The sequence below is a fragment of the Petromyzon marinus genome, chromosome 36 (assembly GCF_048934315.1).
Source record: "Petromyzon marinus isolate PM22_M1 ecotype Great Lakes invasive population chromosome 36, UKy_Petmar_22M1.pri1.0, whole genome shotgun sequence".
Taxonomy (NCBI): Eukaryota; Metazoa; Chordata; class Hyperoartia; order Petromyzontiformes; family Petromyzontidae; genus Petromyzon; species Petromyzon marinus.
The window spans coordinates 2,927,540-2,947,245 of NC_133702.1; the positions used below are offsets into that span (position 1 = coordinate 2,927,540).

Here is a 19,706-nt window from a genome sequence, read left to right on the forward strand (position 1 = left end):
CTACCACGCGTGTCCCACTCATGTGCGGTCCGCTGTCCTTGCCAACCTTCTGCACAGCGCCCCGCGCCACGCCATCTCTCCCCCTCCGTATTAAACTGCATCCGATTGTTCAAATAGTTGATGTTCTTAATTTGTTGTCTTCAATGGCTTCTTGTACCGAAACATTTCTCAGTCTGAATATTATATTGTAATATAACTATGTTATATGATTACAAAACAAGGTGCTATGGTAGTGATATGTTATCGCCCTTGCCTGGTATGCAGGGGGTTGTGAGTTCGATCCCAGCCCGAGCAATGCCTGTTGTATGTTTGGAGATTTGCGTGTCCTCTCTCCCCGTGGTGGTCGGGTGATTTTTTTTCCAGGTCCTCCAGTTTTGTTCTCCACATTTAGAAACATGCGCTTGGATTATTTAGCTGCGACTATAAAGTCCCAGATTTATTGATGATATTAACTATCATCACATGTGGACAGGTCTAATAAAGGTATATTCATTAACACAATTAACGGTGACACACTTTTAATGTGTATGGAAGTACATTTTGTTCATCATACAATGATCAGAAATTAGAGTTTTGGTTGGATATTCAGTCAAAAGCCTCACTGGTCACAAAGATATAAATCAGAACTTTCCAGGCCAGTGTCAGCTCTGGTTATATGTGAACGAATTGTCACTTTTGCATAAGCGTAAAAATGTCTGCATTACACCGTTGTCATTTTAGTTTTCACGGCCGTGCTCGGCAACACAAATTAAATTCAGCAGTGTGACTGTGTTGGTCAATGCATGGACTTGTTTATTTGATATCACAGCACCGAAGGATAAAAAATATAAGTCATTTTGAGCATTGGAGTGGTGCTCTGTGTTGGAAATACGAAATGCCTATAGTTGGGGCCCGTCTATCCATAGGACGATCACAGCTGACTTCCCAGAAAGTGGTAATCATCTTTAAAACCCCACACAAATAATAGGCAGAGTGATTTGAACTTGCATATCCTCCAATTGTGAGTCGTGTGCTTTAACCACCCTGTCACCTGGTCGGAGAGTGAAGAGTGTTTACGATTAAAAAAAAACATGTGTCTGAGTAAAGACTGAACTGGGGTGAGTGATATCGTGTGATCACGTAAACATTGCAATTTGGAGAGCAAAGATAGACAGTTACTTAGTTGACAACAGGATGCAATCTATGATTACACGTGTGATTCAGCTTTCATCAAATCCCTTTGGCTAAGCTTTTGGCACAGCACTTATTTTCCCACCAGGAAATTAACGGGGGTGTAACGAATGCATCGATATCTTGCGTTTGGGTAATACACTTTACATTGACTTTATAAGAACTTGATCTTTGCTGGCTGGTAATGGATCCATTTTCATACTGTGAGGTTCAAAATTGAACAAAACAGTCCGATCGGTGTAAACTTGCGTGAAATGGCACCGCTTTCCGATTGGTTTGTAATGCAGGTCGAGTGTTAAACAAGGCCATTTTTCATTGGTTCATGGGTGGTGTTATATTGGTGTGTGTGTGAAGAAATAAGAAATTAAATCGATGTTTCCATGGAGAAAAGGTGGAGTTAGGCGAGGAAATGGGATCAATAAAATAATTACAACGAAAAGAGATGCATTTTCTATTACGAATCCGTGAAGGTATGCGGAGGGATTTTGGATAGCCGTTCTCCTGGGTCGCCTTGCCCTCGCACCTGATCCAGCCTTATTGAAACGTCAGCCAAAGTAAGGGGGTTTTTAACGTTCCGTTAGCATCTCCTGAAATTGAAAAACAGCAATTTATCCATAATACAAACAGCGATTTGTTTTGAAATGAGGATTTGGACGCCATTGCTGTTCACCCGCCATCATAGCCGATGCATCCAAAGACATATAAAAAAAACGTGTTTCAGCGCGCTTCAGAAATTAATGGGGTATTTTCATTCGAATTACATAAATGGTCTGTTGTGGACCAAACTGTAATGTGCAATGATTATTTTTTAAACTTCCATTCAGGGTTTTTTTTTTCTGAGCAAAACAAAAAAAGATACGTTTAATATTAATATAGTGCAAATGTGATGTATACACCAACAGCAAAAATGTTGGTAAAATTATATTGTCAATTGCTCCTGTATTTTGACCGAGAGTATTTTCTAAAAACACAATGCAATGTCTTATTTTGGTGGGGGTGGTGGTAGGGGGTGGTTCCTGTTGCAGTGGCCAGCACACTGGAGCTGCAATCCAGAGGGCACCGGTTCAATTCGATCTCCTGGCGCGGCAGTTGAAGCGATGGGGCAGGTTTCTTAAATCCCTCGGTGTCGGTTGCCCAGCAACATACACGGGGAACAAAACAGTCAATCGACTGGCTGCGTGTGGTGGGGTGAAGTGTGGGCACTCGTCTAGCCAGCATGGAGGAGTAGGCAAAAAATACTCTCGTTAGGGAGCTTTATAGAGCTGTACCAAGTAGGGTGTTATGTTTTATTTTTAACAGCTACATATGGATTGTGGATGATCTTGTAGTTTTTTTTTTTTAGCAAACGACTCTCTAGAGCTCCCTCAAGTGGAAGCCATTTTGCCAGCAATTGTTTGTGCGAGCAATTGGAGGGCTGCACCTTTACAATCTCCAACTTTTACCGACACAGATTTGAGAGGAGCATATATCGCGGTGGTGATGGTGGTGGTGGTGACAACTGAGCTGGGTGGCCGTGATGGTTAGAGTCCTCAAATCACATTCATAAGCCTGCCAGGTTCAAATCGTGGTCAGGGGTTGACTCAGCCTATCATCGTTATGGGTAATAAAACAATACTTTTCATCTAAGTGGGAGATTGAATATATATACATGTTTTGGACAGAATAGGCTCTATAAGATAGTGTTTTTTGGTTAGATCGTGTCAATGTAAATGTGTCGTTAAACCTGCCACCACCCGACACAGCTAGTCAGGTTTGTCACGTAAACAGAACATGCCAATTCGTTGCGAGTGTAATGACTGAATCGGAGACACTAATAGTTGGAGGCACTCTGTTTATTAAGACGCACCAACGGGTTAACACTTCCAATAAATCCATCTAGAGTCGACTACGGTTTCCTTGTCAGGACAGTTGGTAGACTGCCTCTGACTGGCGACGCCGAGATGGTGAAGACTCCAGCAGCAGCACGACGCTGATCCCACTCCAAACGACAGCCACGAGGTCGCCTCCCGGGGGCCCCTCTTATTCTGTCAGCGTGGCCTGGCTCCGCCCCCGGCCACGCCCCCTTTCTAGAACCTACCCGCCGGTTCCTCTTTTGTCCCTTCCGTGGCCTTTCCCCTACATGCCCCTCTGGTCTATCACGTGGCCTGCTGACGTCAGGGCTGCTGTAAGCTGCAGATCCCCTTCTCCGCCAGCAGCCAGCGCTATGCTGCTACATTGCTAATTCTATGTCACTACATTAGTACAACACACCGGTGTGCTGGACAGCAAATCCACAACATTTGCAATCTGAGTACGACGTTTCGCCATTAATTACAGCTAGCATCATCAGGGCGGACAGCCAGTTTTGTGGATAAACTTTTAACTAGAGGGATAGATGTGATCACTCGTGAGCCCTTCACATGCCAGAGGGGGTCGTGGGGGTTATGAATGCATATAAATTACAATGGGTATTCATTGCCAGTTGGGTTATTCAGAATATGCTCTAGCAAGGAAATTAGGAATTTCCACAGGCAGTTCCTGCATGTAAATTGGTATCAGTAGTGCCCTTCCCCCACACACGTCAGATATACACTAAACTTTGACTTGCATCTTCCACGGCTGTGATGTCACGTGAACGTTGACTAGCGGGCGATGAGTTTAACCATGCAAAGAACAATAATGTATTTATTTTTAAATATATATATCATCCATGAAAAAGTGCATCTCACAACACGATACAAGACAACAACAAAACTATATATGTATCGCTCCTCGAAAGACACACAGCACACCCAGACGAAGGTCAACTCAATGAAAGGCCGTGGGAAACAAAACCTTTATAAATGCGACTTAGGGGCCGTCCATAAATGACGTCACGCACCTAGGGGGGGAGGGGGGTCAGACATTTGTGACGATGTGTGACGAGGGGGGGGGGGGGTGAGAAATGTGACGTCACATCAAAATGCGCAACTTTAAATAAATATAGACAACACGTTCTACTTAATTAAATAGACGTTTTAATACATGTTTTCTCCTACAACATCAGAGTGCAGCGCCACATTAAATACGCACTACAATGACAATAGTTTAAAGCGATTTGAAGCATGTTTTATTTTCAAAATGGAAAAATGGTTTTGAGGCGGGGGGGGGGGGCAGAGCTTTGTGACGTCATATTTGAGGGAGGATCTGACTTTTTGTGACGCCGTCTTTACGAGGAAGGGGGGGGGGGGTCAAAAATCATCAAAAATCGCGTGACATCATTTATGGACGGCCCCTTAAACAGTGGAAGGGACTTCAGTTTGACGAACGAGGAGCGGGAGTGCGTTCCACTCCGTGGGAGCTGTCGATGGGTAGGCACGTCCACCCCCACTGCCCTTGCATTTCATGTTCGGCTGAATGAGCAGCTCTCCCAGACTGGATGAACGGGGTACCCTGGACGAGCAGGAGCAGACGGCTCCGGAACCGGCAGAAAAGACCGGTTGCCACGTTGTTCCTGGCTCGTGTTCACGCACGCCAATTAATTTACCGTTCACAGCTTGAACTCCCTGGGGATGTTCACTGGAGTCTACATCGCATGTCTCAACAACAACAACAACAAAAACCCCGGCAGATATCCCGAAACAGGCAGATCCTTGGCTCGGCTGCGCCAAGCGTATTGCTGCGCTGTAATCAGGCAGTTGAATGCAATGGGATGCGAACGCAATGAGGGTTCTGGGTGTTCATTTGTCAATCAATAATGCCATTATTATTGACGTCTTATCTAATTATTCTGTAGTAATCCGTTTTGTTGGTACAGCGATGTGCTTTTTGAATGGACACATTTTTAAAATAAATTATAGTTAGACTAATCAGTGTTCTATTGTAACGCAGTGTGTTCTGTGCATGGAAACAAGGCGCAAATGTGAATTTAAATGTAGCAAAAGTAACTTGTTATTTACATATACATTGCTATTTAGTTGCACGGATATCTTCTGTAAATGCTGATAACATCGAATTAAATGGCATACACAGACCACGACAAAACATGACTCTATCTTCCAAATATGAACAGTGCATACATATTAATGGGTAGCTCGAGGTGGGGAAATGCCGGATATAGTTTTGTGTGCTGGCACAATTGCTGTCTATCTATAGTTGTTTTTTAACATCCGTATACGCTGTGATACCGGTGGCTGGGTGGCTGTGGTGGTTGATGTTTCAGAGCGCTGAGCCAGAACTGCTGAGATCATGGGTTCAAATGAGTGTTGTCCAACTGTAATTAAATCGGGTCCTCAAGAGGAGAGTGCATTGACGGTCTCCGGCTCTTCACATCACATAGCACATTTGTTTTTTGGATGAACATTTTTCGTCATGAATGTGACTGCGACTTAAGCATGTTATTTTTTATTTATTGACGTGTGATAGACGAAGCTTTGCACAGGACGGTTGTGCCTTTGGTGTGGATGAAGGGGACATGTTGAAGTGATCTCATGAGAAGTTTTTGTCAGATGCAGGGCTCCAAATGACATTTTCTTAGACTCGTGATATGGTGCACAGTTTAAATGTAATTTGTGGGAAAGAGCAAGGCGGTATGCAGCGTGATATTCCGTGTGTTGTCAGTGTATTTGGTTATCTTGTTAACTGCACATATAGGTCGTTTATGCATGAATGCACGTGTTTTTGAGTGGTGTTTTGAATGTTTTCATATATATCAACATGCAGATTTGTCATAAATAAGCACAATTACATTGCTTTTATATTATTAATATACAGCTCATATTTGTTACAGAGCAAAAGTACATATATCATATCGAAATCGATTGATGCAGTAAACATACATATATGAATGTTAAAATATTCTAAACTACCCTAAAATAAATTTGTAAAACTATATATGCATATACAGTATATGCAGTCCAATTATTTCCTGCATGGGGTGAGTGTACATTCTGAGCCGATGATGAAAGTATAAAGTTCCAGGTGCTATAATGGCTTCTGATATGTGTCACAACAAGTGATTTGACACCACCTTTCTCAAGAACTAAGCTATAATAGAGTGAAACCTAAAACGAGAACATATGGTGTATTGCCCTCCTGTTCATGGAATGGCTTCCACGTAAAGATAACCGTAGAAGTGCATTGGAAACAAATATCACCTGTGTACGAACAATTCATAAATATAGAGGAACCGTCCAGGAGCATTAACCATCACGGAAACTCCGGTGGTCATCCTTACAGCAGCGGCTTTTTGTCAAGCCATCGAACAAAGACGGTCACCGCATCGCGCGCTTTCAGATGCGTTTCTGCAGCCGTCTGGAACGCTCTTCCTTCCGATATTAGGAAGCCACTTAAGCTATGCAATTTGTAAATCATCATCTATATTGACAACTCATTTCTTTCGAACTGCTTTTTTTTACTCATTGACCTTCTACTCATTTGGTCGTTTCTGAAAAAGAGCTAACATACAGTGAGGGAAAAAAGTATTTGATCCCCTGCATAATTTTGTACTTTTGCCCACTGACAAAGAAATTATCAGTCTATAATTTTAATGGTAGGTTTATTTGAGCAGTGAGAGACAGAATAACAACAACAAAATCCAGAAAAACGCATGTCAAAAATGTTATAAATTGATTAGCATTTTAATGAGGGAAATACGTATTTGACCCCTCTCAATCAGAAAGATTTCTGGCTCCCAGGTGTCTTTTATACAGGTAACGAGATGAGATTAGGAGCACACTCTTAAAGGGAGTGCTCCTAATCTCAGCTTGTTACCTGTATAAAAGACACCTGTCCACAGAAGCAATCAATCAATCAGATTCCAACTCTCCACCATGGCCAAGACCAAAGAGCTCTCCAAGGATGTCAGGGACAAGATTGTAGACCTACAAAAGGCTGTAATGAGCTACAAGACCATTGCCAAGCAGCTTGGTGAGAAGGTGACAACAGTTGGTGCAATTATTCACAAATGGAAGAAACACACAAGAACTGTCAATCTCCTTCGGCCTGGGGCTCCATGCAAGATCTCACCTCGTGGAGTTGCAATGATCATGAGAACGGTGAGGAATCAGCCCAGAACTACACGGGAGGATCTTGTCAATGATCTCAAGGCAGCTGGGATCATAGTCACCAAGAAAACAATTGGTAACACACTACGCCGTGAAGGACTGAAATCCTGTAGTGCCCGCAAGGTCCCCCTGCTCAAGAAAGCACATATACATGCCCGTCTGAAGTTTGCCAATGAACATCTGAATGATCCAGAGGACAACTGGGTGAAAGTGTTGTGGTCAGATGAGACCAAAATGGAGCTCTTTGGCATCAACTCAACTTGTCGTGTTTGGAGGAGGAGGAATGCTGCCTATGACCCCAAGAACACCATCCCCACCGTCAAACATGGAGGTGGAAACATTATGCTTTGGGGGTGTTTTTCTGCTAGGGGGACAGGACAACTTCACCGCATCAAAGGGACGATGGACGGGGCCATGTACCGTCAAATCTTGGGTGAGAATCTCCTTCCCTCAGCCAGGGCATTGAAAATGGGTCGTGGATGGGTATTCCAGCATGACAATGAGCCAAAACACACGGCCAAGGCAATAAAGGAGTGGCTCAAGAAGAAACACATTAAAGTCCTGGAGTGGCCTAGCCAGTCTCCAGACCTTAATCCCATAGTAAATCTGTGGAGGAAGCTGAAGGTTGTGATGTGTGCAAACCTGGTGGTCAACTACAAGAAACGTCTGACTTCTGTGATTGCCAACACGGGTTTTGCCACCAAGTACTAAGTCATGTTTTGCAGAGGGGTCAAATACTTTTTCCCTCATTAAAATGCAAATCAATTTATAACATTTTTGACATGCGTTTTTACGGATTTTGTTGTTGGTATTCTGTCTTTCACTGTTCAAATAAATCTACCATTAAAATTATAGACTGATCATTTCTTTGTCAGTGGGCAAACGTACAAAATCAGCAGGGGATCAAATACGTTTTTTCCCTCACTGTAGCTCAGTGGGTCTTACCTGGTAACATCAAAAATAGTTGACGTTTAATTTAGCATTTGCGTATTAGTTAATCGCTGGATTGCAGTGGGACGGATGATGAAAGAGAATAGAACATGGGGTGTAGCTCTTCGATGTGTTTTCGTGTTGTTCAGCATGGTGTCTGACGTTTCACTCCACGTGCCAGAAGCTTCTTCAGGGACTGACATCAGACAATTATGCTGAACAGCACGGGGCACAACCCGAAAGCACACAGTAGAGCCACTCAGCACGACTGCGATAACCTTCGCGGTAGTACCCAGGGTGAATCTCAGCATGGACATAATTTATCGTTGGCCTGTTGCCTTGTCAATTTATTAGCAATGAGAAAACAACGATAATAGGCAACAAAAAGAGTCTGGATAAATGCCTGTTTGGTGTTGTAGAAAACTGCACGAGCCACAGTCCACGCGGACCAGCGTAGTGAAGCAACCCACGTGACTTGACTCGGTGTGGGGATTCCTTCATCCAGCAGTGGATTGACAAAGAAGCATCATGCCATTATGAATATTAAAAAATATATATACAGTATGGGGCAAATAACTACGGCTCAAGTCTTTTGTATTTAATCCTGTCACAAAGCTGCCTCTTTGTGACCGACGTTTCAAGTATTGCACGCGTGTTTATTTATTGAGCATCCCACAAAGCAAGACTCCGCGTCTGATACCTGAACTCGTTTGAAAGTGGCGCTGTCGCCGCTGCGTGTTGTTTGCAGCCTAATTCAGCTCAGCGTGGGGGCCACGATAGCACCCATCGCGGAACACACCCCCAATGCGAGGTTGCCGCGGGGCTGCGTACCTGACACCGCGACGGTGAGATCAGAAGCCAAAGCGACCGAAAGTAATCTCGCATGCAGCACCGGGAAAGTGGGGGAGGTGTGCATATTTGGCTGCACCTGGCGGCCGTGTCTCCATGTGAGATGAGCGATCAAACCCGCGCACCGATTACGCAGGGTTGGCATTTCTCACCGCCACCACCTTCCTTGCGGGCGGTAGGTGGTGGCGTGGCGGTTAGCGCACTCGACGACGAGGACGAGTGCGGCGCCACGTGACGTGAGTTTGCATTGCCACTCCAGCAGCTGGCTGTTGACGACGGAGAAACGGGTTTCGTGGAGGGATGTGTAGCGGCAGTTTCGAGGCTTTGTCAGGAGAGAACTCGGACGAGACAAAACGCCGTCGCGACAGATCCAAGTAAGCAGAGTGGTGCAAGCGGTGGGAACGCGACTCGCGAGTAGACGCCGAGACAAATGCCGAATACGGTGAGGCGCGCGAGAATGCAGGGCCTGGGGAAGTAGCGGCGGACAGAGACCGAGTCGGACCGACGGAGGTGAATGGAAGACGCAGAGCAGAGGGGAAAGACGACGAACGAGGCCGTGAGATTGTTAGACAGCAGGCGGCAAGGGAGGGACCGCGTCCATAGCCAAGGTTGCTCCTGAGCGGAGAGACTGGGCCTGAACGAGTAGATTGGCAATGACAAGATAACATATTTTTTAAGAAAGCAACTTTCAAGGAAGCAAGGAAGGAAAGTTCCTTCAACCACCACCATCTTCATCATGCCTGCATCTCATCCTCCATGGCCCTATGATCAATAAAGCAAAATAAAACATCTGATTCAATATCCTGTGCTCACAAGCAGTCACATTTCCTTGCGACACCAACTGTAATCACCACAACGTCAGTGGCGAATATCTGCACTGGTCGTGGGCCTCCCCTTGGTCGACTCAACCTGAAATGAGTACCAGGGTTGAGTGCACAAACGTCAGAACAGCAGCATGGCGGACACAAAAGCGTCCAGGCGTGCTGCTAACCACACTACCCCATCGTGTTCCGTGTCAGCCTTGATATGTGCTCGCTAAACGTACACAATTATAATTGGCACCACGGTGAAGAGATGTAAACTACCTCGCCTGGTATACGGGAGTTTGTGAGTTTAAATTATTGCTCGTTTACCAAGGAAAGCCTCAAGGAGTCGTAAGACTGGTTCTCGCTTCCGTGAGGGGTTGTGCCGAGTTGTATTTGTTTACAGCAGAGGAATAAGATGTGATCCCAAATGAGCAATTGTTTTGTTAGTTTTTACGCACTTGGATGTTTGTCTAATACCAATTGTTATATTTTATATTATGTTTTAGCCATGGGGAGGCAATCACAGAAAACGGAGGAAGTCCATGCAGAACAGGGGTAGTACATATAAACCCCAGGCTGAAGTTTGGAATCAAACCCAGGCCCCTCTTGCTGTGGGCTACCCACTACGCCACCCTGCCAACTAGTTGCCCCAAAAGTCTCAAACAGGCTGTCGGGAGGATCTCTCTCTCTCTTTCTTGCCTTTCTCAATTCGCCTCTTGACCCTCAAACGGAAAACATCTGCTCGACGAGAAAACTCATTTCCTCAGCTGCCCACTCATCACCGCTGTCTGCGCGCGTCACTGATCGCAGCCGCAAGCAAGGTGCAGACAGGGTGATTGCTGCACTCAAAAGTGCGCGACTGATGCTGAAAGATAGGTTGCACGTTAAAATCCCAGAGTACGGCGTCTGCAGCACCATCATCCCTCGTGGGTTCGTTAGATCGACACGTGTAACTCATCATCCCAACGCTGTTGATACAATGCTTATTTGGCTGTGCTGCTGTATTTGGTACAACAATTTGTTATCAGAACAGTGACCCCTGTGATAGGAATGCAGCGTTTTGACCATTGTTTTTGGGGCCCAATGGATGTGCACACCACCAACGGTTAGTTTTAGCGGGCAGCCATTTCTTTTTTCATATCGAGTTAAAGTCTACTGAGCCGTTTGCTCCATGTCCAACACATCCCTTAAGTGTACCCATATGGGGACACCACTGATCTCTCTTTCACGTTGACCCCGCGATGTCGTGACTGTTTCGGAGGGCAGCCCACGTTGCATCAAACGATAGTTATTTGTACTCTTTTGGTCTTTCGGTAAAGTCACATAGATAGAAAAATAATTTAAAAAAATCACGACGTTTCGATCGCAACAAAAGCAATCGTCCTCAGGTGAAAAAATATAGCAAGAGAGCTTCTGCAGCAGGGTGTTATATAGGCCTGAGATGGGTGCAGGCCAAAGGGTAAGTGGGCGGGGTCAGAGAAGGAAGATCGAGGTATAGATATAGTTATTTGGTAAACATGTGTAGCTTCTTGTTTCAACTGTTGGCGACTACGTTCGTGATCCATAAGCTAAAACTGGGAAAATGCACAATATTCCAAATGTATCGTTTGATGCATCGCTAGCGGGTTCCCAAACAATGCATCTGACACGCAAGCCATGTCCCCTCCGCCATCGGGAAGGAGGCGATCCGATTTCTCACAGAAACCTTATTGGGCCAAGCTCGCACTTGATGTTACGTGTGGCTAGCTTTTAACCCATTAAAAGTAAACATTTTTTTTTAAATGTATAAGTTTGCCGAGAAACTATGGCAAGAAGTGTGTTGGTAATAATAAGTAAAATAGTTTAGTACAGATATGAATAAATAAGGCGAAGAACGGGGATCACCGATGCTGTTGTTGGAGAAAAGGAGGTCCACTGGAAATGGTGAGCAGGCGTCGCGAGAACAACTGACGAGAGACTGAGCGACGGATTCACTCGAGGGGAAGGGAGACCGAGCGAAGGGAAGCCATGGGAGGTCAGCGGAAGAGATGGCGAGACAAACTCGGAAGGGTTCGGAGCTCACTGCTGGACAAGAGCAGCCAAGGGGAGGAGGGAATGGGATGGAGAATGGGGGAGACCTTTGCCCAGCAGTGAGAGGTTACAGGCTGAGGATACCAACACGATGTGGTGGTGCCAATGGTGGGGGGGCGGGGGGGGCAGCCAGAAGCACAGGGCATTGTTTATGTATGTATGCATGTTGAACTTGTTTCACATCATACGTAGACAACCATGGTTCAGTTCATTTATTAGGTATAGCCCTATGAGCCATGCACGCTCTTGACTCGGGTGCAACCGCAACAAACAAAAACATGAGCAAAGAACATCTTAAAGTGATGATGCGCAACAGAAAAATCCAGGAAAAAAACAGCAAAATCTTCCAGAAAAAAAAAACGTATATCAACGCTGTGTGCAAAAATCCCAGTGGGATGCAAGTCAAACAATAACAACCATAAGACAATTTAGATTAAAGTTAGCAGGCTAACTCTGTACTTCAACAAACAAACATGGCTAAACAATACGTTTTCGGAATCACCAAAATAAAGCTCTAAAAACAATGTAACAGTGATCATAGGAACTGTGATTCAAATTTAACAATAAACGATATACATAACACGTACGACTAAACTTTGCAGCCACAGCTGGCAGCATGAGTCACTCCATAACAGCAGGATCATCAGTGGGAGTATCAAAAAATGTCGATGCACCTTTAAAGATCAGCACACTGAAATAAAAACTCAAGATCATACTTTGCAGCGGTCATCCGGAGCGATGTTTTTGATTTCAGACCACTGCACAGCAGTGGCAGCTAGGGGTGTACAGCTCCTCAAGAGCAGTTTTGAGTGAAGATCTCACAGGTAGTGATCCAAGTTGCAGTTTATTGGCGATAGCATTCCAGACCCTGGGGGCATCAACAGCAAAGGCCCTTCCGCCAGTATTTGTTCAGAGGTGCGGGGGGAAGTACAACAAACTAACCACGATAAAAGTAGTTCACATTTGCGAGGCAGTCCTTCAACGCGACGCTTTTGAAATTCAAGTTTTGCCAAAACAAATAAATAAAATGAAATCATGCGTTCGCATGTTTTTCTCCTTACCTAATTCCAGATTATGGCTGAATGTGAAATAAAATAAAATTTATGTGCAGGGAAAAAGTCCTGAGTGTGCAGCGCTGGGCTTTTATTTGGTAAATCCCAGAGTTACAGACGCAGCCCGCGTGACGGCAAGTCACGTAACCATGTCATGGAGTCGAAGACGTCTCCGTTTTTTTTAATTTCCCGGGGACCACCTGAGGGTGCGATGCATTTTTAATGAGACGCTCAAGGTGATGAATGCTCATTTCTACAAACAGCTACCTCGGCGGGAAATTCAGTGAGATATTTGCTTCAGGTGTTTTGTTCATTATTCCAATTCTCTGTTGACAATTATATACGATGGAGTCTTGAACAGATAATGTCGCTTTTTTTTTACATATCAAAGATAGGAATTATAAGAGAAATAGTAAACGAAAATATCTTCCCGGATAAAAATTTCTGAATGTTTTGTTTTTCTTGAATCGGCGTAATGCAGCTGATATGAAATCAGAAAAAAACATTATTTTAGAAAAAGTATGTATGTGTTTAAAACAATGCAATTGGACTGTATATGTATTATTTATTGATGTTATCTGCTGAAAATATATATTACAGTAAGATCTGTAATATTATTATAACTATAACAAAAATGTATATTTATTCACATATATAAATATATCCTAGAACATTGCTTTTTTGTGACGAAATACATTTCTTATGGAATATCTGATGCAATAACGTAACCGTGTTTTTAGGGTTACAACGACGACCGCCTCCAGCCTTAGTCTGACACGTTGCATCGTACACATCATGCTGCTTTATCATTGGTTTATGCAAATCATGAAAGTCCCGCATAAGTAAAGACGTAAACAAAATGTGTCGCATTTAATTGTTTGGCATTCGAGCAAATATATTTGTCCATTTATTTATGTATTTCGATTGCCTTGTACTGCTGCCATAGACACTTTTCAATTTATTCGCAATGCGGTGCTCAGAGTTCACAGAACACCTGTGCTAAAAACCATTTGGAATCAAACAAAGACGCATGTGGCTCGATAACAGTCAAGTGCATTGGCTTTATCTGGCTGTTAATCAGAAAGTGGAGCAATGACTGAACACTCACATACACGTATATATCTTCATGTATCCTGGAGTAATCCAATGAACTATGAAGCTCTTGTTTACAGATGTCCAGTAGGGGCAGATCAGCCAGTTAAAGCAAACAATGCAATTTGTTATCCTTCCCCCGCACCTCTGATTAGCACGGTTCACTACGTACGGTGCGAAAGAAGTTCAACATACATACCAACAACTATAGGGTTGCAAAATAAATGTTCATATCGAGAGCCTGAAATGTCGTGTTATAGGTGATTCCTGAATCTGACACTACAGGCAGGCCTCATCAAACGCGGGGGATACGTTCCTGCAAAATATCACGCTGGGGAAAAAAAAAAAACTGCGTGCGACAAATAATAGAGCTCATTGGAAAATGTGGTTCCTGAGTCCGAAAATATTACCCCCACCCTCTCTTTGTTTCATTAATTCTACAAGATAGCCCCCCTTGTTATTGTACTCAAGGATGCCGAGTCCCTCCCCGATTCTCGCGTGTGTGTGTGCACGCACAACCCCCCCGTCTCCTGTCACGAGATACTTTATAAGTGCACAGGTGCACTGTCTTTTCCCGTAAATGTTTTCTCTCGACCAAAGTATTAATTATACATGCATTATTGATAGCGTTGTTAATTTCTATACAAACACGGTCTGTGTAATGTCACTTTTTTTTTCCTATACGCAAAGTAATCAATGCTTGTGAGTTGCAACATTACTTATGCAATTCTATGCGCAGCCAGTTACAATCCTGCATTGTGTTTTGTATTATAAGCCATTAAATAATACTCACGATCAACGTTTCCTCCCCATGCTCCTACAATTGCCCATTCGAGAGAGAGAGAGTTGTATCATTGCTATGTCTGTGCTTCTCTGCGCATGAAGAGCTCAAAATCGGCCGATTTACAGCTCTTTCCGACTGCCTTTGTGGAACTTTTTGCGCAGACTTTGCATGTGAACCTTTGCACAAAAATTCGACTGCAATTTGAACACTTCGTCAGGTGGATCAGATGATGCTTCTTTCAATTCCAAAATCATTTGGAACCTCCAAGCCACGCGTTTAAGTTGTTCCAGCTCCTTTCGTCTACACAGTTTACGTTATTATCTCAATGGTACCATCCTGGCTCCGATTCGGTACTTCGTGAACCCGTTCTACTGCGGCAGCACAGCACCAAGACGTGGTCTCGCTAAACTGAATTAACTTTAACTTTGAACACTTGTAGAGATATTCCCTCTGTGTGATGGACAGGGGGCACCCACGTCCTGTAAGGTGTCCCAGGTCTACCAATCTGTTGTCTCTGTTTACCAATCAACAGATCTCTGTGACGTTCACCGTTTAATTTACAGGGTGGGGTGAGTGATATTGGCTGCCGTCGATGGATAGACTATATAGGGCAGCATAAGGAATGGAGTTGGAAATTCCTGCTTTATCAAAACTTCACTTTAATGTGCATTTTCTCACAGAAGCATCTCCACCTTGCAGGGCTATTTTACATTGAACACGGTGCTTTGGGAGCGGATTATCACGCAGGAGGGAAGGATTACTTATGGCCAGTTTCCATGATCTCCACTGATGTCCGGCAGCATTTCCAACCCTTGAAGATAACGGCAGCGTTTATCTACAAAGCCCGGGGCTTAATTTCTGGCAGCGTAAGTGCTGTCTCGGATAGAGTCGCGTGATGGAAGGCGTTAGGGTGATACGAGAAAACCTGACGGTGAATTCTTCATGTTTTGTACACAGGCGGGTCCACGATTTCAGACGAAACCTTCTCGTACGCTCTAAAGATGCGCGTTATCATTGTTATAATCGTGACGTGATGTTGTTTGTTTTCACTTTGAAATAGTGCGTCAATCAATTAGGACTTTAATTCGGAGGGAAATAATGCGTCCCATTATCTTGATAAGGGATACATGGGTCGTCAAACAATGCAGTTCCGGATGTACTCGGACAGAATTACATTTTCATAATGCTGAAGTGGTGATGGTGCGTACACAGGCCAAACCTTTGCTTTAAATAATCCGTACGCTCCAACAAATATTATTGCCCTCAAAATGACTCCTCGCGGTGTTTCATTAGGATAATTTTGAAAGTTTCACCACGAGGTTTCCTATTTTACAAAACGGCCCACGGATGATCTCGGGCAGATTACATTTTTGAGTTTTATCCGGGTTTCTGTGGTTTCCTCCCACAACGTATTAACACTGCCAAAAAAATCCTTAAATAAAAAAAATGCAGGAGCCTCCTGAAAAAAACATAATAATCCTACACCTCAGTGTGGCTTCGAGGGATACATAATAAAACAATGATTATACATTCGTGTTCTTACTTGGGAGATTTATTAAAAATAAGGGAAATCTGAGATCCTAGAGTTATTTAAGCAACCAATACCTGAAAGGCACAGTTAAGCCTTCACACGGCAGTATATTGACATAGGGCTGTAAGTAATTTCAAGCAGTTTATGAGGTTTTTTTAAACGTATTATTACGTTGGATTCAGGCTGAAGAACTAACACAATGGCTTACGCTTTCAACTGCTCTATACAATATTCCATTTTCGATCAAAAATTATATTCATGACATGACACTGCATATCGTATTTAAACGCCATACCAATGTCCCTGAAGAAGAACATTTTCAATCATTGCATTCAGCCATCTGTGACGCGGCTCAGAAAAAAAATGGTACACTGGCGAATGAAATGGCACATAAACTGAAATGAACACAAAGAAATGCAAACATATTCACGGTCGGATTTATATTCGGAGACAGGAAAGGGAGCAGGTGAATCGGGTTACAAAGAGAGAAGTAAGTCTTGACTGTTACACCTTTTGCAAGGAATCAAGTCTGCATTAACCACACAGTACTTGTGGTGAACATGCAAACAAACATGCTCTGAAAATATATGCATCGTCTTTGAAACTGGTTGGCCTGCACTGGCAAAAAAGAGGTCCCATGATAGGAGTGAGATGGTTTGTTGCGTCGTGTGACAACGTTGGACCAGGAAAGCAATCATCCCGCAGTTGGTAGACCATAACTGACGATGCTGCCCCCAAGAAGGTTTGTTTACAATAATGTAATTTTTTAAAAAATTTACCTTCGGAAACATTTTTAAAAAAAGAGGTTCCCATCATAATGCACGGTCCCTGTGTTAGCTCGACATTGATTTGCGTCAATGCAAGAAAACAAAGCGAGGAATTGTAACCCTGATTAGTTCAGATTGCGTAACAAATATTGTGCTCTCACGGGCTCGGCTATTCAGCTAACTTACAGGGCGCCCTTGACATTCACTTAGACTATGCAGCACATTCATTGTTTGCAATTACCGACTTGTTAATAATATATGACAATTAAAATCAAGTGTTCCCGGAGGAGAGATGGAGAGACATAGCTCAAAGGCACCACTTAACCATACCTGTTTATGTAAGCTTTACTAAATGTGTGTAATTATATGAAAGATGTATGTCACTTGGTATTTTAAATATCAATTTATCCTCCTGTTCTGTTCTGTAAATATTTTTTGTTTTAACATTTTCTACGTGTGTGTATTTAACCCAAAAACCTTTATTATGAATAATATTGGTCGCGAAAGCCTACATGTTAAACTATTCCTGGCCATGGCTAACATAAATGGTGAATGATATCGCAACCGTTCCTGGCCTTCCGATAGGTCGACTCAGCCTTAAATGAGTATCTGGTGCAGTGTCTAGACATCAGCACTTGGGCGACAAAGGTGGCCGGGCATGGCAATGGCTACACTCCCTCGTCTCCTGCGAATTTCCGGCTGTCTTAGGTGCTCGCTAAAAGCATTTGCCCCAACAGTCTATGCAGGCTACACGGAGGATCTTTGTCTTTGTTAAAGTATTTGTATATCTCGGTGCTCACGAACAACACTTGCTTCTAATTCAAAAGTCTTCAAAGGTTTTGACTTTTTGGGTTTCATCAGCAGGGTGTAACGTATCAAAAATCTGAATTACTGTTGAATCTGCTGATGGCTCAGATAAGTTGACGTTCATCTAGGGTTACCCTGGTTTTAAAAATGTTCTACTGTGCAACAGTGCTGCGTCAGGCAATAGTGCTGCGCCAGGCAACAGTGCTGCATCAGGCACTGGTGCTGTATCAGGCATTAGTGCTGTGCCAGACACTGGTGCTGTATCAGGCACTGGTGCTGTATCAAGCAATAGTGCTGCGCCAGGCACCGGTGCTGTATCAGGCAACAGTGCTGCGCCAGGCACCGGTGCTGTATCAGGCACTGGTGCTGTATCAGGCAACAGTGCTGCGCCAGGCAATTGTGGTGGTGAAATAACCCCTCGGTAGCACGTTCACCACTTGTTGCAAAGGTCCGCGATTGGAATCCAGCGTCCGCCCTGGTTATTACTCTGTGAGTAACAAGCACCATAATGTGCGCTGTCCACTTCACGGTGGATGCTAAAACATCCCCCGGTGTCAAGCGCAAGGGTGGGCCATTGTGTGCTGGCGTCAGGGTCCAAATTTGGCAAGTTTGAAAAACGTAACCGCAACTTACTCATTTGGAGTTTTTTTTTTACATCGCGTCTAGCGCCCTCTACTGCACTCAGCAGGACCCTCTTGGGGGGATAAATCGCTCAGAATGAATTAGCCACGTGACTCATCATCCACCAAACAATGCACATGATATGAATCCGTTCAACAAAGCAAGATGGAAAACTCTAAGCATAATCTGTGGGTAATAGGACAACAGATGATTGGAGTTTATTTTCTTTCCCTGAAACTACAGTTCCAGCAGACAAGAGGAGTTGTGGGTAATCGGGTCACAGATAAGAGGAGTTCTCACGTGGGTATCTTGTGCAGTTTGCTTGGAGCAGGCGCAATGAACTCACTTGATTCATGCCAATTGATCCAGCGTGAGCCGTGCGTCACGGGAGTCGATCGATAGGAGCGTCGGGGAGGAGTTTGATGGCAGTGCCCGGGGGTGTTTTTCCTCGTTGGTCGCCAATTGTGATGCAGACATATTTGAAAGGTACCAGGCAGATGCCCGGGAGACAATTGGCACGGGCCTGAACGGACGTGGGGAAGAGCATGCGACCGTGCGAAACACCCCCCCGCCCCCCAAAAAAAAAACTTTTAGCAACAATAACACCCCCCCCCCCCCCCCCCCACACACACACACCAGTTCCTGAAGAACTGTGTCTGCACAGGCGAGGAGCGCATCGGGGTGGACGCCCCGTACGAGCAAGAAGGGAAGGTGCCGTTCGTGATCGACGCGGTGTACGCCATGGCGCACGCGCTGCACAGCATGCACCAGGAGCTGTGCCCGGACGCCGTGGGGCTCTGCCCGCGCATGAACCCCGTCAACGGGCAGGAGCTGCTGCGCTACATTCGCAAGGTCAACTTCACAGGTGAAACGCAACCCCCTACCGCAGACCCGCGCGGTCCCATGGTGATCGCTCGCTCAGCCCGCACGCGCTTGGCGTGCTCGGCAGCTTGCCCTCGTTTGAAGATGCGGCGGCAGCGGCACAACATCTTCGCTGACGTTAGATACACTTTAAATAAACCGTTCAAGTCCGAACTAAATGGAGTAATGAAACGACCGCACCCCCTATTAGCACGGTTGGCTACGTACGGCGCGAGAGAAGTTCAACGTACACGCAACATCGCCGACATTAGATTAACTTGAATCGACCATTAAAGGCTGAGCAGAATGGGTAACGATACGATCTGCTTTCGAGCAAGAGCCC

At 44.5% G+C, this 19,706-nt stretch overlaps 1 protein-coding gene across 1 annotated transcript in view; it reads left to right on the forward strand.

Moving 5' to 3' along the window:
- Positions 1-19,706, forward strand: part of LOC116949408 (metabotropic glutamate receptor 8-like) — a 290,056-nt gene that overhangs the window by 115,133 nt on the left and 155,217 nt on the right. Inside the window, exon 8 of the mRNA XM_032966701.2 lies at positions 19,167-19,367. Within this exon, the coding sequence (XP_032822592.2) occupies positions 19,167-19,367 (201 nt within the window). The remainder of the gene's footprint in view (positions 1-19,166; positions 19,368-19,706) is intronic.